The sequence below is a fragment of the Lactuca saligna genome, chromosome 8 (assembly GCF_052625555.1).
Source record: "Lactuca saligna cultivar CGN05327 chromosome 8, ASM5262555v1, whole genome shotgun sequence".
In the NCBI taxonomy this organism is placed as follows: domain Eukaryota; kingdom Viridiplantae; phylum Streptophyta; class Magnoliopsida; order Asterales; family Asteraceae; genus Lactuca; species Lactuca saligna.
In genome coordinates, this window is record NC_136424.1 from 60,349,069 (window position 1) to 60,376,934 (window position 27,866).

Here is a 27,866-nt window from a genome sequence, read left to right on the forward strand (position 1 = left end):
TCTGCCTTTGTCCATAAGCATTTATTAGTTACTAATGCTTATTTGATTTTAGATATATTATTGTCCAATACAGTTATTGTGTCTTGGTTATGAGCTTGATCATAGTGTTATTTTCTACTTTTGGTTGTTTAATTTCACCTGTAGTTTTACTTTAAAATATCCCTTAATTGGTAAGTCATTAATCATTTTATGCACCATCTATGTTTTTTTTTGTAAAGACTTGCTCTTAGTTAATTGTTTACGGTTCATAATATTTGTTTTAGAAAAATCCAGTAACAGGTTCAAAAAGCCACCTGACCAAAATTTGCATAGGCTATAGCACGTTCATGTTCCCCAATTCTTTCTTGCTTTAGTTAAATACACTTTCTTACTTTCTAACCATTTCTATTATGCCTTAAAGATATTTTGTATTGATTACAAGTTTTGTTTTGTTTTTTTCTTGTTTTGTTTTGTTTTTTTTGGGATTGCATGGTTCGTGTTTCATAGCTTTGCTTGTCCTTGAGAGCAAGCCAGATATGAGCTGAGGGCCAGGTAGGGCATGCCAGACTCATACTGTGGGAACATGGGTAATCCAGTCTGTAGTTAAGCTGTGGACCCATTGCATGTTGTTATTGTTATTATGTGTAGTGTTTGTTATGTATCAGTACAGTGGGTGAAACTCACTAAGCTTCGGGCTTATAGTTGTGGATTTTGTTCCAGGTACTTCGGATGATGGGGAAGGTGAAGGCGTGATCGTGCACCTCCTCTTGTTTTTATTACATGATTTTGGGATAGCTCTGATGGGAACCTTGTTTTGAAAACAATTTGTAAATAGTAATGATTTTTGAATGTTTTAAAAAGTTAAAATTTTTCATGAATTTTATGAATGTTACATTAATGACAGACAATCGGTAGCAATCGACATATTCCTTAGTCTCAATTTCACAGAAAGTGTAAGAATTATCTTTGATATCAACAAAATTTTGTTGAGAGCCAAGTGTTGACTTCTCAGTCATGTTTAAAATCTTGACTTGTTCGTTTTTGGTTAAGGTCTCATTCACAATTTTTACAAGATCATCAACATTCAAACATTCATTTATGCGTAAGAATCATTTGAAAATTTATCGTATGCAATTATATTACTTTCACAGTCATATGTTGTTCCATCAATTTGTTCTTTTTTATACGAAAGAAAAGGAAACATTTTCCAATGATGTTCATCGCATATGTCAGCTGAATGATAACATTTTGTTAGTTTACCATACAAACGCTTAGTAGAATTACAATATATGTTTCTTTGTTTAATAAGCATCGAATTGTCCATCCTAAGTGAATCTCTATCTATTAAAAGATTTGTTATTCTAAGATCAAGAGATTCCATTAGTCTCTTATTCTCTTCGAGTTTATTTCTAGCTTCATATAATTGGGACTTGGACTTTTCTACTTCACTACTCATAGAGATTAACATGTCATTAAGATAAGCACATATATTATCGAACTCAGACAAAACATCATTATAAAAGATGACGGAATTTTAAATGAGTTAAGAAGATTACGTACCTTAGCAGTCATTGGTGATTTAGTCGAGACTGTGGACATGCTCAATGAGCTAGATTTCGTATCTCGTCCTCATACAATCCAGATGACCATATTTGATAAGTTTGTTGTTCTTCTTCATCTCCTTTAGCAACCAAACAAACACCCTTATTTCGAGTTCTATTCTATTCTCATCAATCTTCTCAGCATAATACGCATCGTCCTTAACTCTCTGCTTCTTCTCTTCTTTCTTCCTAAGCATGCAGTCCTTTGCCAAATGGTTCGACCCATTGCAGTAGTTACAATCGTAACTCGAGTCTCCTTTAAGTTTCAACTCCTTCTTCTCATACGACTCCTTAACATCATTCTTTTCTACTTTCGAATCATCCTTCACACTTTTTCCAGATGAACTATTTCCTTTAACCTCATTACTATTCTTGACTTTTGGATTAAAATGCTTCTTGAAGAATTTCTTTGTTTTGTTGTTTGAATAGTAACCGACAACTTCATCATCAAGGTTAAACAAAAAACCTTCTTCATCATTTTTGGCTTCTTCAGCAGATTCGACTTCAGATTCCTTTACTGCAACTTTTGAGTCCAAAGCTAAAGGTCCTCCAAGACTCAATTTACTTTCTTCAACAATGTCATTGATCTCACTTTCATGTGCTTTCAAGACACTATACATATTTGAAAGAGAACAACCATCAAAGCTTTCTTGAGTCTTGATCATCAAACTAATGTTCACCCACTCCTTTCGTAAGCCCATAAGAAAAGTAAGATTGAACTCCTGGGATGAACGAGTCACTCTATATCGAGAACACTTGAAAATCAATTCATTCAATCGATCATAGTACTATTCGATTGGTTAATTGTCCTTTTGCTTGAATTCTCCCAACTCTAGCAAACATTGTTTTAAAGAACTATTCTTTGTCTTCTCATTACCTTGATATTTCTCATTCAAGGTATCCCAAATCTCCTTTGCAGTTTCACAACCTCGAATGTAATTGTAAACTACTGGTGGAAGAGCACCACGTAATTCACGTAGACATTTATTATCGTTCGCCTTCATTTTGTTTCCTTGCGTGTGATCATATATTCATTTGTAGCAACAATACCAATGTCGAGTAACATCACCTGAAAATATTCTCCTCTTTTGATGTATCTCATCAGATCTTCATCGATTCTATTTAGATAATCTTCCATCCTATCAGCCCATTGCTCATAGTACTCCAGAATCAACATCAGAATCTTAGTTGATGATCCGATCAAGTGAGAGAAACTAGACATCGTGTTCATGTTGAAGTTCGCCATTGTTGAACAGATTTTGAAGAAAAAGAGCTTTTGATTCAAATAGAAATCTACGAAGAAAATCAATCATAGATTGATATAAGATTAATCGATCTAACACACAGAGTGTAGAATCAATTCCAAACAATCAATTGACACCAGTTTCCTGATTCCATTTGTGGAAGATTTTGAATCAGAACGAGCGATTAAAAAATGAAAAATACGAGAAAACTTCAATCGATTGAGTGAATCTTGCTCTGATATGAATTGTAGCGTGTTAGATTTGATTAGGAACACAAATGATACCAAGAAAGCAGTAAAGAACACACGATCAAAATATAATTTGGTTGGCTCAATTATCAGTCTAGACAAGTACAAGAGTTCGAGAGTACAAATGACAAAAATGACGCTCTAGGTAGTTACTCAACTCTGTGTACTTACCCTATTTATAGGGTACATCAGACTTAAAAAAAGTTACAAGGACTATACATTAAAGTGTTGAAACTACTATGCCTTGTAAATTAGATAGAGTGTCGAAGTCATGTTGATTTTGACTCCTTACAGACTCTGACTACTGCGACTCCTCACTATACACGTTCGACCCCAACAGTATTTATTCCCTCGAGAAATTGGAAATGGACCCATAAATTCGATACCCCAAATATCGAATACTTCACAAACTTGGATGTTATTTTAGGGCATATCATTTCGGGAAAAAATGTTGTCCGATCATTGGCACGAACCACAATCTTTGAAATATTTTGTAGCGTCCTTGAAAATCGTGGGGCAATAAAATCCTGCATCGAATATCTTCTTTGCTGTGTATTGCACTCCATGATGTCCTCCGGTTGTCCGTTGTGGCAATGCATCAGAATTTCTATACTTTTCCTCCCGAATATGCATCTTCTAAGAATTCCATCCGCACAACTTCTAAAAAGATAAGGTTCATACAAAAAATAGTATTTAACTTTCGAAAACAATTTCTTCTTTTGTTGATGGGTTAAACCTTTTGGGAGGTAGCCACTGTCCGCATATCATGGCTCATTCCATGCGATCACCATTAGATATTCTTCAGGAAAATCATCTCCAATTTCATTTTCTTTCAACTCTTCCATCTTCGGATTTTCCAATCCTGAGAGGTGATCGCCCGCCACATTTTCCATACCCTTTTTGCCTCTAATCTCTATGGCGAATTCTTTAACGAGGAGTACCCATCAGATCAACCTTGTCTTTGCATCCTGCTTAGTAAATAGATATTTAAGAGAAAAATGGTCAGTAAAAACAATAGTTTTGGATAAGACTAGAAAATGGCAGAATTTATCAAACGCGTAAAAAACGGCCAAAAGTTTTTTTTTCGGTTGTGGTGTAGTTTTCTTAGGCCGAGTTTAGTGTGCTGCTTGCATAGTATATAGGTTGAAAGTTCTTATCAACCCTTTGTCCATGGACTGCACCTACAAAAAAATCACTAGCATTACACATGAGTTCAAATGAGAGGATCCAATTTGGGCAACCATAATTGGGCATTTGTCAAATTTTCTTTTAATGCTTCAAAAGCTTTAAGACATTCCTTAGAAAAATCGTATGCGACATCTTTTAAAAGAAGTTGAGTTAAAGGCCTAGTTATTTTTTAAAAATCTTTTATCAAATGGCGGTAAAATTCTACATGGCCTAGAAAACTCCTAACCCCCTTCACGTTTGTTGGAGGTGGTAATTTAGCTATGGTGTCGACCTTTGTACGATCCACCTCTATCCCCGATTTTTATGGCCCAACACAATCCCTTATTTCACCATGAAATGATACTATTCCTAATTCAAGACCAAATTGATCTTTTCACACATAACAATCATTAAATCAAGGTTAGACAAACAATCATCGAAAGAGGGCCTGAAAATAGAAAAATCGTCCATGAAAACTTCCATGAACTTCTCAACCGTATCGTGGAAAATGGCTATCATGAATGTTTGGAAAGTGGCTAGTGCGTTGCATAATCCGAATGACATCCGGCGATAAGCTAAAGTCCCGCTAGGACAAGTGAAGATAGTTTTCTCTTGGTCTTAAGGATCAATAGGAATCTGAAAATATCCTAAAAAACCATCCAGGAAACAGTAATAAAGATGACCGGATAACCATTCGAGCATTTGATCAATAAAGGGAAAAGGAAAGTGGTCCTTGCAAGTGACATCATTTAACTTGCGATAATCGATGCATACTCACCAACTGGTTACCGTTCTTGTGGGAATAAACTCATTCTTTTCGTTCGTGACCACCGTGATTCCTCCTTTCTTTGGTACCACATGCACTGGACTTACCCATTGGCTATCCGAGATCGAGTAAATGATTCCGAAATCCAAAAGCTTGATGACCTCCTGCTTGACCACTCCAGATGCTTGGGTAGAACTTTCAAATCGATTTTTGCCTTCTTTTGATTGACCATGACATGGTCATCTACACTCCACGCCGTCGTGGTGAGTTCAGTTTGAACGATTGATCGAGATTTTTTAGATTGCCATGTCGTGGTGTGTCTTCAGAACTCTTTATTAATTCTGTGTACTCGCTTTCCTCTAGCAACTCTTTTAGTTCTTTTAAACCATGTTCAACATTAAAATCAAAGCAAACACTTTGACATTCATTATCACTTCATACGAGAACGTTTTGAATGTGGGCAAATTATGGTGGAATATGTCAACTCAAAGGATCAACCGACGGACATCTTTACAAAGGCTTTAGCATACATGAAACATGGTGAAATGTTGGCGTCACGAATCTTGAGCCAATTTGGGTTTAAGGGGGAGAATGTGAGTATAAACCAACGTGGAAAACAAGCTGTTTTTGTTGACAAATGAATACCTATGTTGTGGACAATAACAACTACAAATGGAAGCTTCTCTATTTCACATGATAAACACAATAAATTGTCACAATAGTTATAGTGGCTAGTCATTATCATCATATACTTATAAAGGAAACATTTTTCCTTTTACCACATTCATTTGAAACTCCCATGTATTTTTCCTTTCACCACATTTATTTGAAACTCTCATGACTTTTCAATTTCTTTGTAATAATGATTATAAATTGGTTATTAAGGTTAAATAAATATCAAATCTAAAGTGTAATCATATATAAACTAAATTTTAATATTAAAAGAACATATTTTCTTCTACTTATAAAGTTATGTTTTTAATTTTTAATATATTATACTTAATTTATTAGGTCTAATATATTGTTGTATGTAAATCATTATTATTTAAAGCTACAACTTTTGAACAATTTTTTTAAAATACTTTAATTGTTAATTTAAATATAACCTTACAAGAAAAACTTAAATATAAATTTTAGTTCAACTTAAACAACCCAACAAATATTTTGTAAATAGTTAAAAGTGATAAATTGTAGTGTCTTTATAATAATGATTACAAGGTGATTAATAAGATTAAATAAATATCAAACATAAAGTGCAATTATAAATAAACTAAATTTTAATATTAAAATAGTATTTTACTTCTACTTATAAAGTTATGTCTTTAACTTTTAACATATTATATTTAATTTATAGATTTAATATGTTGTTGTATGTAAACTATTAACAATTTAAAGCTACAACTTTTGAATAGTTTGGAAAAAATAATTAAATTGTTCATTTAATATAACATTACATGATCAACTTGAATATAAAATTCAGTTCCACTTAAAAAACCCAAAGAATATTTTGTGAATAGTTAAAAATAACAAATTGTAGTGCTAAATGCAAAAACTAAATTGTAATATTAATTTAACTAAAATATTTCATAAATATATTTTTATAATTGTTAAAAGTTTTTAAATAAGTTGCTTAAAATAACTTACAATTACAATAGGTAAAAATAACTCTATATAAATGATTATATTGTTACTTTTAAAATAAAGAAAAAATCGTTTGATGTATTAAATAATTATAATGATAGAAATTAAAACGTTAAGCAGATAAATTCTTAAAAATTAATTAACAATAACAACTATAAATAACATTAAACCATATATTATATTTAATTTTATTCACGAGTAACCCGTGGGTAGAGGTCATTCAAAAAAATTGAGATTATGCAGTTTTAATAAATTTATATATTATCATATAATTGAAAATAATCAATATGTTATATCAACTAAGTATATGAATTTTATATTGAATTTAACAACATTATTGTTATATTTAAAAAAAAAAAACTTATATTTGTAAAGATTTCAGCTATATAGATGCTTCCGCGCAACGCGCGGACATTCGCCTAGTTTTAGTATAAATAGATGTTGTGACCTATAATGTACCATTAAACTGAGAATGTACCACTAAACAAAGAGGGATAGCGAAATACTTAGAGTGAGTATTGTTAATAGAGGGTTGTTTTCTTTTCTTGTAATATTGAGCTAGTAAGCTCCTCATTTTGTTTTAGTTATGAATAAAAGTGTGTTTCAAACCCAACAAATGAGAGTTTCTTTTAGAGATGGCAAACAAACCCGTACCCGATGGATACCCGATACCCTATCCCGAGTTGACCTGGTAAATCCTCGAGTTGACCGAGGTAGGGCCGATGATGGTTATTACTCGAATGCAAAAAGCGGGGATGGGGATGAAGATGGTTCTACGTGTCGGGTACCCACACCCACACCCGTATCCGAAACCGGCCCTGACGGGTATTCGATATATATATATATATATATATATATATATATATATATATATATATATGCTTACGTTATTGTATTCTAATTTATTATTGTGTGGATGTAGGGGTGAATGTAGACCAATGGTTTTAGTTATTTCAACTAATGATTTACCTATCTTTAAATTAGGAGACACATGTTTAAACTAGGAAACACATATTTAATTAATGAAAATTTTGAATTTTAAGGCATATTGATTCTTTTAATTTTGAATTCTGATTTTTTTAATTAATTAATTTTTAATTCTAACATATTTTTTTAATTTTACTCGATTTTATTCTTTAAGAATGCAATTCCGTTAGAACGATATTCTATGAAAATGCCAGGATACATTCTGATAGAGTACATATTTTGATTGAAGTAACTTCTTGTAGAAAAACAACGTTCTTGAACCTTCAGTTGAAATATAACATGATCCTTATATATTCAAACATTGTAATGCAAATATAGATTCATACATATTGTTACAGAATAATAGTCTGAATAACATCCTGAAATATACAATTATTGAACAAATAGATTTGAAATATAACATGATCCTTATATATTCAAACATTGTAATGCAAATATAGATTCATACATATTGTTACAAAATAATAATCTAAATAACATCCTTAAATATACAATTATTAAACGAATACATTTGATTATTAAAATTAATTAATAGATAACATTAAAAATTTACCTTATTTAATTAATTCTTAAACTATCTTCCCTAAATTAAAAGGGATTAATTAAATATTTATTTAATTACTAAAATTAATTAATAGATAACATTAAAATTTACCTTATTTAGCTTTTGAAATGATTGGCTCACATTGACTCCTACATCCACACAATAATTAGTTAGAATACTTGAACCTAGCTCTTTCTCTCTCTCTCTCTCTCTCTATATATATATATATATATATATATATATATATATATATATATATATATATATATATATATATATATATGTAGTATTATTTATGTTTTTATTTTTAATAATGTATAGGCAAAAGTTCACTAGACGAATTATTGCCATCTCTAGTTTCTTTACATAACAAACACACAGATTCTTTTATTAACTCAACACATAATTACATACGTCGTAACCCAGCAGTATCCGGTGTTGCCCTCCCTCCATGAGGTTGAGGGTTAAAGTTCCGTGAGGGACATAGGTGGAGATTTAGGAGTAGTGTAAGAGTAGAATATATTTGTCATTCCAATATATATATATATATATATATATATGTATATATATATATATATATATATATATATATATATATATATATATATGCTTAGGTTATTTTGTTTTTACTAACTATTATGTGCTAGAATACACAGAACTGGACCACCGGATGAATAGAATCAACAGTCATGATCTGAGGATCTATGCTATTACAATATTACAATAGGGTAGCATATATCATATAATCACACAAATTTCAGCAAAAGGGTATTTTGGTCAATTAACCTATTTTAGAAAAGGAATTTTTCGGATTTTAAGGGAACATTCATTCCCTTATTTTTAAAAAATCTAAATTTTTTAAAATCTAACAAAAACACGAATCCATTACGAAAGAATATTATTGTTAAGAAACACTTTATACATTCTAGCATAATACATTTTGCAAGAATACACTCTAGTTCTCCATGTTTTTTCTCATTTTCCACATCATTGACAGCCTCTTTAAAACCTAAATCCATAAAAAAAAAACATAATCAACTTTCAAATATTAAAAAATTCTGAGCATTCTAAAATAATAAAAACTATAAATTCTAATAGAATGTAGTAGACATTAAACAATTGTAATTTATTCTAATAACATGCATTACTAGTTATTCTGCTAGAATATACTATCACTATTCTAATAACATGCATTACTCGTAATTCTGCTAGAATGCATTATTAGTTAAACAAATATACTTGTTGTTAACAAAACATTTTTAAAGACATTTTGACACAATGCTTTTATATAAATAAATTTTGACAGAATACACACAAGTTTGAACTTATATTATAGTAGAATTTATAACATCTTTTTTTTTATAAAATAAAAACACCAAAATGAATTTATATAAATAAATTCTGACAGAATACATCAACTATACTTGTTGTTAACAAACATTCTCAAAAACATTCTTACAAAATACAAGCAAGTATACTTGTTGTTGACAAACATTCTTAAAGACATTCTAACAGAATACAAGCATTACTTATTTAATGGAAACGATATAATGGAGATTGATAGCATATTCTACCAGAATGTTTTTTAGTTTTCCTATCTAACAATGTTTTTTTACTTTTCCTATCTTGACAAATAAGAAGATTAAAATCGAATTCTGACAGAATAATAAGCATTCTGAGAGTTTTGACAGAATACATACAACATGGCCAGATTCTCTTTTAGGCATTTCCACAAACACCTTTTGTGCAACATATATAAATAATAGAGAATAAAAAGCTTAAAGTATAAAAAAAACAAATATCCTCATTGTTCTTCTGATGCGAATTTAAGAGAGTGTACAACTCAACAAAACTTAACATCCATTAAAATAGGTTGCTTAATCAATTAGGGTTTGAGAAAAAGGACTTAACGTCAATAATTTTTAAGATGTATTTCTTATGAATAAACGTGATTATAACAATGGATTTTACATAAAGATTTTCATTATAACTAAAATTGATGAGATAATAAGAGGATTCAACTATTATTCGAATTATATCACTAATCTATGATTTTTTTTGCCCAGAATTATAAAATTTACGCTACTGATTACCTGGATTTGCAACTTGTCATTAATTTCTTCAATTACTTCTTCCTCAGCAGCGCTAATGGAGACGGAAGTGCTGGTGAAGGCATTTAAACTCACCCTGTCTCGTTTTTTTTCTTTTGTCGGCGACTGGTCCTTTAGGGTTGTTCGACGGTGGAGGCATCAACATACTCATTTTTGAGGATGAATGATAACGTAGTGAAACGATGTAGGGATTTAAATGCTATTTAAGAGAAATTGATCCATTATTTTAGGGATTATAATTTTGGAATATAATTAATTGTACATACATAATGACTAAACTATCCTTTATTATTCAGTTAATGATTTTTTTTTCTTAAATTCTGATTGGTATGCAAACAATAGTTGTTGGAAACATTTGAACCTATCTCTCTTTATTTCTCTCTCTCTTTCTCTCTCTCTCTCTCTCTCTATATATATATATATATATATATATATATATATATATATATATATATATATATATATATATATATATATATATATATATATATATATATAGGCACTAGTAACAAACAATACAACCCTTCTAACCATTGCATCTTTTCCTAAATAACTAACTTCCAGATTTAACTGCCATATTAGACAGTTAACATAACTAAATTAACCACCCATTTAACTGCCTAACATTAATTCACACTAACTATTGTTTATAGAACAAGTCTAGATTATAATTCTAACAGGTTGATCGCCGTTACTGATTCGTTCAACCTAAATGCAGATTAACATTCTTATCATTGTTAGAACACAAGTAAAGGTGTATATGGATTTCTATAGGCTTTGTTTTGATTTGAACATATAGAAGACAAAAGATCAGGTTTTGTATTGATTGATTGATCCAAGTTTTGGACTAGATTTGGGGTTAAGATTTTGACATTTTGGTTATCATGGTCGCTTCTTCTCGAGGTGGTTCACACACAAACCCATGGTTCTACAATGTCACTTCATCTTGGCAGTAAACAATGACTGAGTGATAATGAACAAATATTTATGAATCTTGAGGTCTACAAATCACAATATCAGTTACATGGTTATTGTTGGAGTAATAATGTAATAATAATTAAATGAATGTTATGGCAGGTTAGTTCTGATATCAAAGAAAATTTGCAATATTTAACAAAGACCGACCTTAGCTCAGTTGGTAGAGCGGAGGACTGTAGTAGGCAATAAGCCAATGGCCATCCTTAGGTCGCTGGTTCGAATCCGGCAGGTCGGAATTTTAAAATTTCCGTTTTTTGCTTTTATGAACCACACCACCTGCCACCACGAAGTCAAAATATACAGGGGTACAAGCTGCGATTGCATGAGGTACAAGTCTATTGGATTCTTTTCCCATCATCGGTTTTGAGAGATAGCTAGAGAGAGAGGGTGAGGGGACCGGATATTTTTCCTACAAATGGATTGTCCACATAATTAAATATTTAACCTTTTTATTGACAATAAATAAGTAATTTGACATTATTTGAATTTTAGAAAATTCCACATCATTGGTTTTTCATGACAGATGACGTGGGTGATGAAATGGGAACAACTTCTACACCACCACTCCATTTAACCTAAAAAATCATTAATATATATGATCATCAATGTGAACACAACTCCACTGATATTGAAAAAAATTATCCATAAGATATGTATTTAATTATTCAGCTTTTGATAATTGGAAATTTCGAAGAAACTCGCATCTCTCTTTATATAGTTCGTGGGGGTGTTCAAACAATGTATATTCTATTTCTATCTCAACATTTAATATCTTATAAGCAAATCTACTAGATCCGGAGGTTTTTGTAAATTAAAAATTTCATTTCATTGAGGTGCTCAAATCACATTCCCTACATTCTATATCGACAAATTAAAGCATCGATGGCATCATCATCATCATCAGCTTCTCCTTCCGCTCCTGCTCTTTCTTCAAAGTGGTGGAAGTACGATGTTTTTCTAAGCTTCAGAGGAGAAGATACTCGAAATACTTTTGTGGGCCATCTCTATTCTGCTCTTGAACAAGAAGGTATCTACACCTACAAAGACGAGGAAACACTTCCCCGAGGAGAATCGATCCGCCCATCCCTAATGAAGGCTATCGAAGAATCACAGATATCTGTCATCGTATTTTCAAAAAACTATTGTGCTTCTTCGTGGTGTCTGGATGAACTTGCACATATTATGAAATGCAGGGATACGAGAAGCCAGATTGTTATGCCTATATTTTATGATGTGGATCCCTCTGAAGTACGAAAACAAAAACGGAAGTATGGAGAAGCATTTGCTAAACATGATTTGGAGAACAAAACCAAGGTTGAATCTTGGAGAAAAGCACTTGTGGATGCAAGTAATATTTCTGGATGGGAACCCAAGCACATTGCCAATGGGTATTTTTCTTCTTTGTTTTTGCACCTTTTTATGCGTAAGATATGTGTGCTCTACAACACATCTATACCTGAACTTTTTAAGCATTGTATACAAATGTTATAATTATTCTTGATGAAGTTGATGACCTTGATAAGGAGAGAGGTTTTGACTTCATCACTTATCGGAGTCAAATATAAACATGTTGAAGATTCGGACATGCTTTCAGAATGTGGTCACTTATGATATCGGGCAAGTTAAAAGATATCCCAAGTCCTAATACTGTGGTTAAGCTGAAATTAAGTTAAGATTAAAGTTATTGAGTTTTAGTTCTAATTCAGTACTTTAAAACTGACATCAAGCTACAGTGACAAACCCATCTTAAAACTATTCCATCTTTCCCAATGAAATGACTACAACTTACTTGTGACATTGACTTAACAATTACTACTTGGATGTGAAATAAGGGTAGTTAGGACTTAGGACTCCTTTTGCTTATCCCATGGAACATAAAAAAAAATCACTTCTTTTGTCAATGTATGCATATGTTAGTTATTCTTGTATATTCAATGTGTAGGGATGAATCAAAAGGCATCAAACAAATAGTTGTCGAAATTTCACACAAGTTGCACCTAGTAACTTCAAGTGCAGATGAAAACCTGATAGGAATGGAGGCTCGCTTGCAAGGTTTGAGATCAGAGTTACAAGTTGGGTCAGGTGGTGTACGGATGATTGGAATATGGGGGGTTGGGGGTGGTGGTAAGACTACTCTGGCATCTTCCATATATGATGAAATCTGTAGGCAGTTTGATGGTTGCTGCTTTGTTCAAAATATTCGAGAGGAATCAAAAAGGTATGGTTTGGGAAAGTTGGAAGGAGATATTCTTTCAAAAATGGGAGTAGACAAAGTTGGAGGAGGAAGATGCATGATAAAGGAAAGGTTGTGCCATAAAAAGGTATTGATTGTTCTTGATGATGTTGATCACCTTGACCAACTGAAAGCATTAGCCGGATCACATGATTGGTTTGGTGAAGGAAGCCGAATAATAATTACAACCCGGGATAAACATTTATTAACGGCACACAAAGTAAATGCAATACACAATATTAGATTGTTAAATAGTGATGAGGCTATTAAGCTCTTTTTCAAGCATGCACCCCAGGATTACAGACTTGTGGAAGATTATGAGCAACTTTCAAAAGAGGTAGTCTCTTATGCTAGTGGGCTTCCATTAGCACTTACAATTCTCGGTTCTTTTCTGTGTGACAAAGACATTAATGAGTGGAAGAGTGCATTAGCTAGACTGAAAGAGATTCCAGATAATGATATTCTGGAAAAGCTAAAAGTTAGTTTTGATGGCCTTAAACCAGTTGAGAAAGAGCTGTTCCTAGATATTGCATGTTTTTTTAGGTTGGAGGAGAAAGACAAGGCAATGGAGATCCTTGATGCTTGTGGCTTTCATCCTGTTATAGGAGTAAAGGTGTTGATACAAAAGGCTCTCATAACCATTTCGTATGGAGTGTTTGATATGCATGATTTGGTGCAAGAAATGGCACACTACATTGTTAGAGGGGAACACCCTAACAATCCTGAAAAACATAGTAGGATTTGGAAGGCGGAAGATGTTCTGAGAATATGTGCTATGGATGCAACAACGGTAATGGTTAAGCTAGCTTTTCATGATGTACATGTATGTATAAACAAACACTTTTAACTCAACCTTGACGCCATTTTGTTCCTCTATCACAGGAACTTGACATGATTCAAGCAATAACATTTAATTACAACAAGGATTATCTATTACAAGATCTTCCTCCAATTGTTGCAAACACGAACCACCTTAGGTGGATAGATTGGCACGGTGATTTTGCAAGTCCATTGCTTACTAACTTTCCACAAAGGACACTTTGTCATCTACATTTGCGGAACAGTTCTCAGAAACAACTTTGGGAGGGTTATAAGGTAATTCTTATTGTCTATCTAATTAACAAATGAAAACAAAGCGGATGATGAATGTTCAGCCTGATTAATTATTGGTGTCATTAAGCAACTTCAGTTGTGTTTTTTTATAAGTAGCTATTGTATTGAGAGCACGAATCTTTAGTTTGTAAATCTCCTTCGTGTTAATAATGATAAACTTGGTAAAAATATAAACTTGTTTGGTATTATATCGACCAGAACATGAACCTTTAGTTTATTTTAAATGATATCCATTTACAGATGGAAAGTATTAGTCTATTGCAAGTGATGTCTAGCCTAGCTGGATTGATGCACTGGGTTTGATACCCACGTGGGTTTGAGGTCAGGAGTTCAAATCTTTGAACCTGTTAAATTTGCCTCTTGCAATTATGCCCCATGTGTGGGAAGTTTTCCCTGGAAATCCCCTTGGGGGCTGAGTTTGCCCTGTTAAGGAGCTCGAACTCGGGGTCACCATTGAAATATTATGGTGAGGCTTCCGCTAAATCATTTGCCGTTTCCAAAAAAAAGTATTAGTCTATTGTATAGCTTTTATCCCATATAGAAATAGTGATTAAGTGAGACACCTTTTAGAAATTTCTAATTATATATGTATGCACGTGTGTGTGCCAAAGTTTACTTGTTTGCACTTGTATGCAACAGTTGCTGCCAAATTTGAAGACAATTGAACTTTGGGATTTAGATAACCTAATCATGACACCAGATTTTGAGGGACTTCCAAATCTTGAAAGATTCATTCTTTATGGATCTAGGTGTTTAGAAGAGATTCATCCATCAATTGGATGCTTGGAGAGGCTTGTTTTGTTACATATATCAGGTTGTAGGAGTCTTAAGAGGTTTCCACCTATTTCCAGACTAAAGAAACTCGAGACCCTTTCATTCATTGGATGCCCTAAACTTTTTAAACTCTCAACAATCCAACAACAGAACATGGAGAAGTTACCACATTTTCTTTTGGATAATAGTGGGGACGAAGTTGCATCCTATGTAGAATCTATTCCAAACTTTTTTGTTAATTGTTGGAGGTGTGGTTGCAGCAATCTTGGTGGTGTAGAATGTTGTTTAGAGGACCCTTCTTTATCTCACAACAACATGAAGCCTTGTTTACGTGACAATAATATGAACCACATAGGGTTTCGTTCTTTTCCCAAGGACTTAAGAAAGTTAGATCTCAGCTACTGTGATATGGGAGATGAACACATCAGCTCTTCTGTTTGGGAGTTACACAACCTGAAGACACTCAATCTACTAGGAAATGCTTTTTCACGATTAAATTTTCATCTCTTGCGGTTTCCTCAGCTTAAATGTCTCAATGTGTCACAATGCAAAGGCCTTGTGGAATTGTCTGAGCTGCCATCAAGTATAGCTGTTGTTGTAGCAGATGGTTGTAGCTCACTTGAGACCTTTGGAGATATTTCAAACTGTAAATGGTTGTGGAAAGTCTTGGTTCTGGAGTCGAACAAACTCAGTCCACTTTATGGTGACATATTACTAGACTCCATGCTCCAGGTTTGGCTTTTAAATTTCAATCTTTATTATATAATCCCAAACATAAGAATCATAACTGAATGTGTTTTCCATGGTAGGGAAATGCTAGTGAAGATTACTTTATCAGTATCATTCTTCAACATCAGATTCCAAACAGGTTTGTAGGTTGGCTGTTTAGGGGAAATAAATTTACACTCCATCTTCCAAAAGATTGGTACGATGAATTTTGCGGGTTCCTAATATGCTTTGTTGACACATTGACCTATCCGGATATTAATATCGTCATCAAGCAGGAGGTAGATGATGATATTCTATTTGAGATTTGGAAGGAGTCTACGGAAATAGTGGAGCCTGTATATGGTGATCAAACAAAAACATACGTAGGATATGTGCCCTTTGGTTCATTGAGGCACACTACATTGTCGAATTTATCATACAATATGATTTCAGTTTCCATGGAGGCAGGGCATGTTAATGAGACTTGTGTTGGAGTTGAGCTTGTTCCTAGGAAAAGTAAAGGTGATCGGCCACAAACAACAAAAGTTGCAACAAATTCCTCAGAATTTTGGGACGAAGAAGATTATGGTAGTAAGACATTTACGATCCAGCAAGATGATCCAAAGTCTTCTATACATATTATATGGCGACCTTTGAACGGCATTATGACAACGTCGTATTGATTTGCTTACTGGTTTGTGATTTTCTTTGTATTTGTTTATTCGACTACTTTATGAATTCTTACCTTGTTTATCCTGTGCATCTAATTTTATGGTTTTTTGGGACTATGTATTGCTACTTTAGTTTTGGTTTTGAAACTTATTTTTTGTTAGTAGTTATTTTTACAATCGTTTTCAAAATAATCATACTCATAGGTGTCTAGTGGTTGAGTTACATAATTCTCTACGGAAGATTCAATGTTCAAATTTCGTCACACCCAAAATAGGTAGTGATCAACGTGAGCCTCTCAGATGATGTGGTTTACCATTTTTTATGGATATTTTAGTGTATATTGGAATGTTTTTTTTTTTCCTTTATAATTTTAATATAACTTTATCATTTATAGCAACTTCTTTCTACATTTCAATTAACTAATGCGCTAGTTCATGATCAACAAAATTTAATTCACTATGACTTTTAACTTATTCTTTATGATAAATGCAATCCAAATTAAATTGTGATTTTGGTTTTCTCACCATAATGAGACCCTGGATCTACGGATCAGTTGCTTTAGAGTTTATGCAATATATATTACTTTTAGGTCTTCACTATATGAAATCTATTTAAATCTTTATGTTAATGTTATTGTCAGTTAATTCTTACAATTTAAAGTAACCTACTAGGGAAAGTTTACTCGCACACGATTAGCCTAACGACATTACCGATATAACATTTATTAAAATGTTTGTAATTGTTTCTAAGGTCAAAAATTATGCGTTGAGGTTGTAGTTACTTGAATGGTGTAGTTTTTAATTTTGATGATGTTAATCGTGCATATATTTCATGGGACCCTTTATTTTATGCATATTTTGTTGTTTTTTTTAGATGTGTTTAAAGTCTTAATTACTTCAATAGAAAGTAGAGTCTCCATACCAATTGTTAGATTTATGGGGTAAGAAATAGCACTTTGGAATTATGAGAATCGCGCAATCACTTACGAATTGAAGTATTTGAGTGGTATTCTCAAATTTTCAATTGGATAAGATGAATATGAGAGAACAAGAATAGAGAATGAGAAGTTATGATTTTTGATTGCACCATAAAGATATGATCAAAAAACGAATTATCTATATCTTTGTCTCAAAATTGTCACAAACATTTTCATGTTCTAAAACTGTCCAAACTACCACAAGACAGTTTATAACAATAAAAAACTATCACAAAATCGGGTTTTCTTTAAGGATATAGACAAAGTAAAAAACCGGATCAATTATTTAAACAATTTTTGATGCATTTTTAACATAGCAATATAACTTAAGTAAAAAAATTTCCAAGCTAATCTGTTAGCTCGACCCCAACTAGGGGTTGTGTCCCCTGGACTCCGCCAAAGGCGACCGCTCCTTCGACCACGCTCCCACGGGTGTTGCCTCTAGATCCCCATTTGTTCAGGACTTCACCCCTAAATGACAGTCTGTTATGAATCCGGAACAAATTTAAACAAATATCCGCTCTACATATCCCTTACTTGTTTAGTATTTGTCAATATTATATTTGGTCAACAAATTAATTAACTACACTTAAATATACATTGGTGATACAATCACCAACACCAATTTTTTTCCCTTGTTTTAACTAGAGCTAACAATAAAAAAAAATGTATTTTTTTGATTGTGTGATTTACATTATTTTTATTCTAAATCAAACATCGTACTTGGGTTGTGGTGATTTGGTAAGGCATGTGGAAGATATGGTGGATAACCTGTTGACCCATGTTCAAATCCTGGCACCACTCAGCCCTTGTGGCCATGGAGGTTCGCCTGCAGTGATTCCAGGGCATGAGGCAAAGCTGTATGTTTGCAGCGGGGGATTAGTCGGTACGCGAAAGCTGGTCCGGAAACCCTCGTTGGGGAAGTTCCCTTTCAAAAAAAAAAATTTGTTCATGTTGATTTTTTTATAGGACCATGTTGAATTGAAACATGTTGATGCCACCAAAGTCATATTTTATATATATATATATATATATATATATATATATATATATATATATATATATATATATATATATAACCTTTCATTATTTTTTTCCGAGTTTCACTCAATTATATTATTTTATTTTATAGTACATTTTTTGAAACGATTTTATTATAGTACATTAATTAATCATGGTTAAATTTATATTTATATGGTCCAAATATATAAGACTCTTCCCCATCTCTCCCCTCAACCAGTCGACTGCAACCGGCAACCTGCAACCGCCAACTCCCCTGACTCGCTTTTTTACCTCATCTCCAGTCCCCACTAACCTTTCTTATTCCACCTTAGAAATCAATACGTTTTTTTTCTGCTACAGACCAATAGGGCTTGTCGCAGATAATTCGATGAAGAGTGTGGCGATGGGTGATTCCGTGGTGGAAGCATTAAAAAGACCACTCCATTCTTTTTATAAGCAATAATATGCAAAAAAATCAAACAACAAAACTAGAAATTGGCATACCTATTCATCGTCCCCTGCAACCGCGTCAGTTGAAAATCCCTAATCAACAATCCAACACGAAGGTTCATTGCTTGTCTGATTCAGTTCAACTTAATGCAGATTAACGTTCTTTATCATTGTTCGAACACAAGTAAAGGTATCAATATACATAGGCTTTGTTTTGATTTGAACATATAGAAAGAGAAAAGATCAGGTTTTATATTGATTAATTGATTGATTCAAGTTTTTGGACTAGATTTGGGGTTATGATTTTTGTTTCTGTTATCATTGTCAATTCTCCTCGACAATGTCACTTCATCATCCCTCTTCTTCATCTTGGCAATTGGCAATGACTGAGTGATAATGAAAAAATATTTATGAATCTTGAGGTCTACAAATCACAATATTAGATGGTTATTGTTGGAATAAATGAGGGTTTTGGCAGATTGGTTATGAGTGAAAGAAAATGTGCGTGGATTAACAAAACCGACCTTAGCTCAGTTGGTAGAGCGGAGGACTGTAGTAGGCAATAAGCCAATGGCCATCCTTAGGTCGCTGGTTCGAATCCGGCAGGTCGGAGTTTTAATTTTTTTTTAATCGCCGTTTCAAAATATAAAAAATTGCCTAAATTAACTTGGATTCTTTTCCCATCATCGGTTTTGACTTTTGAGAGATAGGTGAGCCGGAAATTATTTTTTTGGTAAAAATGGATTGTACACATAGTTAAATATTTAACCTTTAGATTGACAATACATAATAAATTTAACATTATTTGAATTTTAGAAAATTCCACATCGTTGGTTTTTTATAAATGGCAGATGACGTGGATGATGAAATGGTAACAACGTGTACCCCATCATTGCTTATCTCAATGTGAAATCAACTCCACTGATATTTAAAAAAATTAAGTGAGAATTGAAAAGATAATTATTTTGCTTTTGTTAATTGAAAATTTCTAAGAAACTCACATCTCTCTCTATGTATAGTACGCGGAGCTACTCAAATATTAGAAAACTTTCAAGATTTTTGTAGATTGAAAATCCTCTTGGAAAATTACATCTCTCTCTCTCTCTCTCTCTCTCTCTCTCTCTCTCTCTCTCTCTCTCTCTCTCTCTCTCTCTCTCTCTCTCTCTCTGTTACTCTGTATATATTTCCTTTCGTTGAGGTGCTCAAATCACATCCCCCTACATTCTATCTTGACAAATTAACACATAGATGACATCATCATCATCATCATCCTCAGCTTCTCCTTCCTCCACTGGATTTTCTTCTCAGTCATGTAAATACCATGCTTTTCTTAGCTTTAGAGGAGAAGATACTCGCAATACATTTGTGGGCCATCTCTATTCGGCTCTTGAACAAGAAGGTATCTACACTTACAAAGACGACGAAACACTTCCCCGAGGCGAATCGATCCACCCATCCCTTAAGAAAGCTATTGAAGAATCACAGATAGCCATCATCGTATTTTCAAAAAACTATTGTGATTCGTCGTGGTGTCTGGATGAACTTGCACATATTATGAAATGCAGGGATACGAGAGGCCAAATCGTTATGCCTATATTTTATGACGTGGATCCCACTGAAGTACGAAAACAAAAACGGAAATACGGAGAAGCATTTGGCAGACATGAGTTGGAGAACAAGAGGAAAGTTGAATCTTGGAGAAAAGCACTTGTGGATGCAAGTAACATTTCTGGATGGGAACCCAAGCACATTGCCAACGGGTAATTTCTTCTGTGTTTTAATTAAATTTGTACCTTTTACGCTTAAGATATGCGTGCTCTACCATTTATACTTATACATTTTAAGTTTTTTATACAAATGTTTTAAGACAAAATTGCAAAAATGGTCCCTGTGGTATGCATATTTTTTGGGTTTTAGTCCAAACCCCGAGTTTTTTGGATTCCTGGTCCTTTTGGAGTGGTTTGTATGTGGAGTTGGTCCCCGGGCTTAACTTCCGTTAAAAATGATATGTTAACCCCCTCATGTGCCTCACACGTGCGGATATATCCGTCATTTCATATGTAAGGGACCATTTTTGCATAAACATTTTTTTGGCTTAATTCTTTTAAAAGATCCCCACCGTTCCTATCTTCTTCCCCAACGTTCCTTTCTACATCATTCTTGAGAAATTTCACGAAGTACAAATATAACAATAGTAAAGAAGACTTGCATTAGTAAGACCAAAGACCAAAGGGTTGGTCTTCATCTTCATCTTCACCATGACTAAGGAACTCAAGATATGAAGAATTCACAACTTCTTGTTCCGGGTAATCACCACATTCGATCTTTGGTAACATGTAACCACTAACGGGGGTTACAAACATCTTCTCCAACATATCTTCTTCCACTAAAGACTCATCACTCTGATCTTGTTCAAACAAATACGACGAGTCACCCCTCTCTAATAGATCAACATATTGTGGATTGCTCGACTCAGTCACATCGCTTCTTACACCAACATCTTCATCATTCAAGCACTCTGCCGCCTGTTCTTGTTGCAGTGGCTCAGATGGGCTTTTGGTGCTTGATGAATTGGAGGTTCCTTTCTCCATTTATTGCAGAAGCAACTTGTCACTTAGATCATGAACCTATATAAGAAACCAAACAAAAGTTAAGATTTTTAAGTTACGTTTAAGAAATTTTAAAGAGAGAGATTTCTATAAAATATCATTACCTCGGATTTTAGTTTTTCTTTTTATTGAAGGAGATTTCCGTAGTTTGCTTTGAGTTCGTTTTAGCTTTCTTAAAGAACGTCGTAGTCTTTCTCAAGTCGTTTGGTCTTCCACCGTGCATGGCGGTTCTGGAACCAGATTGCAATCTGTCGAGGTTGCAAGCCAAGCTCTTTTTGCTAACTGAATCTTTCTATTGGGCTCAAGTTTGTTTTCTGTCTCGAAACTTTTCTCCAGGAACTCTGAAAGTAGTCTCTAGGAACTGAAACTTTTCTCAAGTCGTTTAAACGTCTCTTCTTTTCGGGTGCTGAAAGTAGTCTTCGTATTCATCATCACCATTGTCTTCCTGATCGAATGTTTGAAAGAGGTTTCTTCCGGATCCATTTCCTCCATCCTGATCAAAGCTAACCATCGACAATTGTTTGTGAGTTAGTTTAACTAAAGATCATAAAATTCAACCAAATAGATTGTGGGTATGTGACAAGTTATTCAATTCAAGTTGAAAAATGTGTTTTTTGAATCAAAAGTATCCACTTGAAATGAAAAGGCTTCAATCTTCGAAAGGGAACATTAAGCTTCTTGTTTCGTCATTACAAAGTCAAACGAGTCAAGAGGACATCAAGGATTGCTTTTGGGAACATTAAGAAGACAATATTTGGAAGATCTAGGAAGTCATGATGAAAGAATCAAACACCATTTTGGTTGTTCTTTTCATCACCCAAATGAATCTACAACCAGACAACACAGACTGTAACGTCAAAAGTATCAGAATCCAAACATATAAAGTATAATCTCTAATTGAGTGGCAATTAATAGAATAATAACCCCATGAGAAATCGTAAAATATTTTCAAACAACATGATCCAAATAAGTAAATATGTGTAATTACAAATATCAAACAAGCGATAATTAAAGAGCTATCTAACAGATTACCTGCAAAAGAATGAGTGGATCTAGATACGAAGTGGGAATCAAGAGGCATAGAAGAAGAAAAAGGGACCCTCTTGTTTGTAACCATAACAGAATTGAAACATGAGCCACCACCACCACCGGAATCGCCGCCGTAAAGAAAGCTTCAAAGAAAACATAGAGCCATTGTTGTTGTAATAGAGCTCAAGAAGAAGAAGGGTAGAAAAAAGAGATGTTGGGGAACGTTAGGGAAGAAGATAGCAACAGTACTGGGGATCTTTAAAAGGAATTAAGCCAAAAAAGGTTTATGCAAAAATGGTCCCTTACATATGAAATGATGGATATACCCCCACGTGTGAGGTACATGAGGGGGTTAACAGATCCTTTTTAACGGAAGTTAAGTCTGGGGACCAATTCCACATACAAACCACTCCAAAAGGACCATGAATCCAAAAAACTTGGGGTTTGGACTAAAACCCCAAAAATATGCATACCACAGGGACCATTTTTGCAATTTTGTCATGTTTTAATTATTCTTTGATGATGAAGTTGATGACCTTTATAACCTCACTGAGGCTTTGAATACATCACTTGATCAGAGCCGATCAAATATAAACCTGAACAAGATTATTAGAGATGTTAGAGGACAATTTAAAAGATATCTCAGGTCATATATATAATTCTGGATAAGCTGAAATTAAGTTATAATGTAATTTCTCATGTTGTAGTTCTTTTGTATCTCAGTTAAAGCAATAACGAATCTATGTTGCATTAAACTATTCCATCTTTCCCAAGAAACTTGTTACAAACTAGCTGTGATCTTTTGAGTGTGAATGTGTGATCATATGTTAATTATGCTTGTATACCCAATATTTAGGCATGAAGCAAGAGGCATCAAACAAATTGTATACGAAATTTCACAGAAGTTGCAGCCAATAACTTCACGTTTAAATGATCAAAACCAGGTCGGAATGGCAGCTCGCTTGCAAGGTTTGGAATTGGAGTTAGAAATTGGGTCAGGCGGTGTTCGAATGGTTGGAATATGGGGTGTTGGGGGTGGTGGTAAGACTACTCTTGCATCTTCGGTTTATGATGAAATTTGTAGCAAGTTTGATGGTTGTTGCTTTGTTGAAAATATTCGAGAGGAATCAGGCAGATATGGTTTGGGAAAACTGAAAGACAAAATTCTTTCAGAAATGGAAGTAAACAGAGCTGGAGGTCGACGAAGATCCTTGATAAATGATATGTTTCGCCATAGAAAGGTCTTGATTGTTCTAGATGATGTCGACCACCCTGATCAACTAAAAGCGTTAGCTGGATCACATGATTGGTTTGGAGAAGGAAGCCGAATAATAATCACAACTAGAGATGAACATTTATTAACTGCTCACAAAGTAGATGTGATACACAATATTATCTTGTTAAACAATGATGAGGCTATGAAGCTCTTTCGCAAGCATGCTCCCCGGGATAATAGAGTTATGGAAGATTATGAGCAGCTTTCAAAAGAGGTGGTCTCTTATGCTGGTGGGCTCCCATTAGCACTTACAGTTCTCGGTTCTTTTCTGTGTGACAAAGACATTAATGAGTGGAAGAGTGCATTAGTGAGACTGAAAGAGATCCCGGATACCGATATTGTGGAAAAGCTAAAAATCAGCTTTGATGGGCTTAAGCCAGTTGAGAAAGATTTGTTCTTGGATATTGCATGTTTTTTTAGGTGGGAATACAAAGACGAGGCAATGAAGATCCTTGATGCTTGTGGTTTTCATCCGGTCGTAGGAGTGAAGGTGTTGATACAAAAGGCTCTTATAACCATTTCACGAAATGGAAAGTTTGATATGCATGATCTGGTTCAAGAAATGGGACACTACATTGTTAGAGGGGAGCACCCTAACAATCCTGAAAAACATAGTAGAGTTTGGAAGAAGGAAGATGTTCTAAATATATGTGCTATGGATGGAATGGTGGTAATGGTTTAGCTAGCTTTGCATGATATATATATATATATATATATATATATATATATATATATATATATATATATATATATATATATATATATATATGTATGATGATAATTAAAGAAAAAGTTTTAACTCAATCCTAACACCATTTTTCTTTCCTATCACAGAAGCTTGACAATATTGGAGCAATAAATTTTCGGCATGTTGCACTTGACAAATCACAATCTTTTCTTCAGGCTGTTGCAAACATGAATAAGCTTCGGTGGATTGATTTGTACGTTGATCAGATCAATGAGATTACACGTCCATTGCCAGAGCATTTTCTAATGAGTCATGACCTAGGGGAAAATTTTCCACCAAGAGAATTGTGTTGTCTAAGATTGGCTAATCTCATGCATAAACAACTTTGGGAGGGTTATAAGGTAATTCTTATTGTTTCTCTGATTAATGAATGAAAGCAAATTGAATGACTAAGTTAATAAGTTAGATTTAATTAAGTTGCCATATGAATATATGAGCACATGTGACATGTCACTGATTATTGGTGTCATTATATAAATAGGTGGTTATTTTTTTATATAAATAGCTAACAGATTGAAAGCATTAACCTTTATTTTATAAATGTTCTTTGTGTTAACCTGATTTTGTATTCATTTTTAAAGATAGCTATATACATGAAAAATCTTATTTTTTATCTTTAGAAACAAATACCAAACACCAAGAAGTCAAGAACACACAAAATCAGAACCCTGAATTGAATCAATACAAATCTTAAACACCAAGAGCACACACAAACAAAATCCTAACTCACCTGACACGCCCTAACTCGCCTGACAAACACAATGAGCCTTGTGTGTGTATGTGTAATGTGCATGCCTGTGTGCTTTTTTATCAAATTGATAGACTTAATTTGTCTTATTTGCACTTGAATGAAACAGCTTCTGCCAAATTTGAAAATCATGGAACTTTATAGGTTGCTTAACCTGAGAATGACACCTGATTTTGCTGGACTTCCAAATCTTGAAAGATTCAACCTTACTTTATGTTGGTATTTAGAAGAGATTCATCCATCAATTGGATGCTCAGAAAGGCTCGTTGTCCTATCTATATCAAGTTGTCCTGGTCTTAAGATGTGTCCATCTATTACTGGACTAAAGAAACTCCAGATCCTTAAATTCTCGAATTGCTCCAAACTTTTCAAGCTCTCAGAGATCCAACAGAACTCGGACAATTTAGTATTTCATTTGGATAATAGCGGTGAAGCACGAGTTAAGAAACCAGGAGAGAACCTCATTGATGTGGAAGAATGTTGTTTAGAGCAACCTTGTTTACCTTACAACAATATCAACCACATAGGGCTATGGGTTTTTAGCATAGGGTTAAGAAGGTTGGATCTTAGCTGCTGCACTTTGGGAGATAAAAACATCTCTGATGCTGTTTGGGATTTACCCAACCTGGAAGAACTCGATCTAAGCCAAAACAAATTTTCACAATTAAATTTTGATCTCTTGCGACTTCCTCAGCTCAAATGGCTCAACGTGTCAAACTGCTATGAACTTGTGGAATTGTCGGAGCTGCCATCAAGTATAGCTGTTGTTATAGCGGATGATTGTAAGTCACTCAAAACCCTTGGAGACATTTCAAACTGTAAATGGTTGTGGAAAGTGTCACTTAAGGGGAAGAACAAAGTAGGTCCACTTGTTGGTGACATTACTACACTCCATGCTCTAGGTTTGGCTCCACCTTTTGAATTTCAGTCTATATATTGACCCAAACATATACAAGAATAATAGAATGTGTTCTCCATGACAGGGAAATGCTATTGAAGATCACTTTGTCAGTTTTACTCTTCCATATCAGATTCCAAAGAGGTTTGTAGGTAGGTTGTTTAGGGGGGAAACATTTACAATGCATCTTCCACAGGATTGTTACAATGACTTTTGTAGGTTCCTAATATGCTCTCTTCATGGTATCTACCATTCGTGTATTGAAATAACCATCAAGCAGGAGCCTAAGTATGATGGAAAAACGGTGGAAAAGCCATATGAGATTCGGCAGGAATCTAATAAAGTATCAGAGCCTTCATATGATGGAAATAGAATATGTTTCCTTTGGTTCATTGAGGAACATCTCATTGGTGAATTCATCATACATTAATATGATTTCATTTTCCATAAAGGACATCGGTTGGAGTTCGTCTGCAGCTCGGATGTATATTGGAGCTGAGCTCGTACCTAGGAAAAGCAAAGGTGATCATGTTCGAAAAACATATTGCTCAGAATTTTGGGATCAGGAAGCTTATCATAGAAAGTCATTTAGAATCCAACATGATTCAAAGTCTTCTATCAAGATTATATGGCATCCTTAAGAAAACAACTGGCTGTGACAAACACATTCCTACAAGTCTCTCGACTATTCACTACTTGGTAATTCCTGTTCTCGTTCTTTTCTCTTGCATTATAATTGTTAAATGATTAGGTATGTTATGACTTTCTTGTTGTGAACCAAAATCTTCGAAAATGACATTTAGAGGTTTGTTTATAGGTCGTTCCTTGTATCCCATTATTGGACAATTATGGAATTTCCCCACTTATGGCCACACTTCTCCTTCTACTTTGGTGGTTTTCTTTGTTTTGAGGACTGTTTTGTTCACCTTATGAGGTTTAATCCCTGTTATTACTTGTCTTTACCATCAATTACGAAAATCAGCAATTAGCAGAATCCTTGGAAGCTCTTGGAATATATGGATATTCCTACATAATTTGTTGTAATTGGTTGAAAAAATATTTGAAACCTTTAGTTTTGCATTGTTTATTCACAAGAAATTGCATGACTCAGGGTTTTTTTTAAGTCGATGGTGTTTCAATAGCCTCAAAGGTTAAAGGTTAAAACTCATGGAACCCCACATGTGTTAGTTTTAAATAGAATTTAAAATTTAATTATGTAATAAAATAATATTTCATTAATTTAGAAAACTTATGAATTGTAATATTGTATTTTTTAATAACTTTATGATTTGTAAGTATTTAATTACACAGTAAATGGTAAGTATTTAATTACAAATGGAGATTTTTAAAACCCTTACTTTTTG

General features: G+C 33.7%; 2 protein-coding genes, 2 non-coding genes and 1 pseudogene across 5 annotated transcripts; 4 read left to right on the plus strand and 1 right to left on the minus strand.

Annotated features, from left to right (window-relative positions):
- The first annotated feature begins 11,408 nt into the window (after positions 1 to 11,408).
- Positions 11,409 to 11,501, plus strand: TRNAY-GUA (transfer RNA tyrosine (anticodon GUA)). The gene is made up of 2 exons: positions 11,409 to 11,445; positions 11,466 to 11,501. It is a non-coding gene; the product is annotated as a tRNA-Tyr (tRNA).
- Positions 11,502 to 11,983: 482 nt separating this feature from the next.
- On the plus strand, positions 11,984 to 16,926 carry LOC145013205 (TMV resistance protein N-like). The gene is made up of 5 exons (XM_078972010.1): positions 11,984 to 12,654; positions 13,209 to 14,289; positions 14,382 to 14,594; positions 15,252 to 16,118; positions 16,196 to 16,926. Exons 1-5 carry the CDS (start codon positions 12,149 to 12,151, stop codon positions 16,775 to 16,777), a joined length of 3,249 nt encoding a protein of 1,082 aa, XP_078828136.1. The 5' UTR covers positions 11,984 to 12,148; the 3' UTR covers positions 16,778 to 16,926.
- A 2,787-nt stretch (positions 16,927 to 19,713) lies between these two features.
- TRNAY-GUA (transfer RNA tyrosine (anticodon GUA)) lies at positions 19,714 to 19,806 on the plus strand. Its single transcript has 2 exons — positions 19,714 to 19,750; positions 19,771 to 19,806. It is a non-coding gene; the product is annotated as a tRNA-Tyr (tRNA).
- Positions 19,807 to 20,317: 511 nt separating this feature from the next.
- Positions 20,318 to 27,623, plus strand: LOC145013206 (TMV resistance protein N-like). 2 transcript variants are annotated; one of them, XM_078972011.1, is made up of 6 exons: positions 20,318 to 20,954; positions 23,689 to 24,778; positions 24,943 to 25,197; positions 25,714 to 26,506; positions 26,588 to 27,201; positions 27,320 to 27,623. In XM_078972011.1, the coding sequence occupies exons 1-5, from the start codon at positions 20,443 to 20,445 to the stop codon at positions 26,599 to 26,601; spliced, it is 2,664 nt and encodes an 887-aa protein (XP_078828137.1). In that variant the 5' UTR covers positions 20,318 to 20,442; the 3' UTR covers positions 26,602 to 27,201; positions 27,320 to 27,623. The 2 variants fall into 2 exon arrangements, with proteins under 2 accessions (XP_078828137.1, XP_078828138.1); XM_078972012.1 differs by having other exon boundaries at positions 25,714 to 26,386.
- Positions 21,405 to 23,256, minus strand: LOC145008433 (uncharacterized; annotated as a pseudogene).
- Positions 27,624 to 27,866: the final 243 nt, after the last annotated feature.

Bases quoted from the DNA above. Each gene is read 5' to 3' on its own strand.
- LOC145013206 (XM_078972011.1), top strand. From the start codon at position 20,443: ATGACATCATCATCATCATCATCCTCAGCTTCTCCTTCCTCCACTGGA. The intron at 20,955-23,688 runs GTAATTTCTTCT...CCCAATATTTAG, and splicing joins CCCAAGCACATTGCCAACGG to GCATGAAGCAAGAGGCATCA. The intron at 25,198-25,713 runs GTAATTCTTATT...TGAATGAAACAG, and splicing joins AACTTTGGGAGGGTTATAAG to CTTCTGCCAAATTTGAAAAT.
- LOC145013205 (XM_078972010.1), top strand. From the start codon at position 12,149: ATGGCATCATCATCATCATCAGCTTCTCCTTCCGCTCCTGCTCTTTCT. The intron at 12,655-13,208 runs GTATTTTTCTTC...TTCAATGTGTAG, and splicing joins CCCAAGCACATTGCCAATGG to GGATGAATCAAAAGGCATCA. The intron at 14,595-15,251 runs GTAATTCTTATT...TGTATGCAACAG, and splicing joins AACTTTGGGAGGGTTATAAG to TTGCTGCCAAATTTGAAGAC.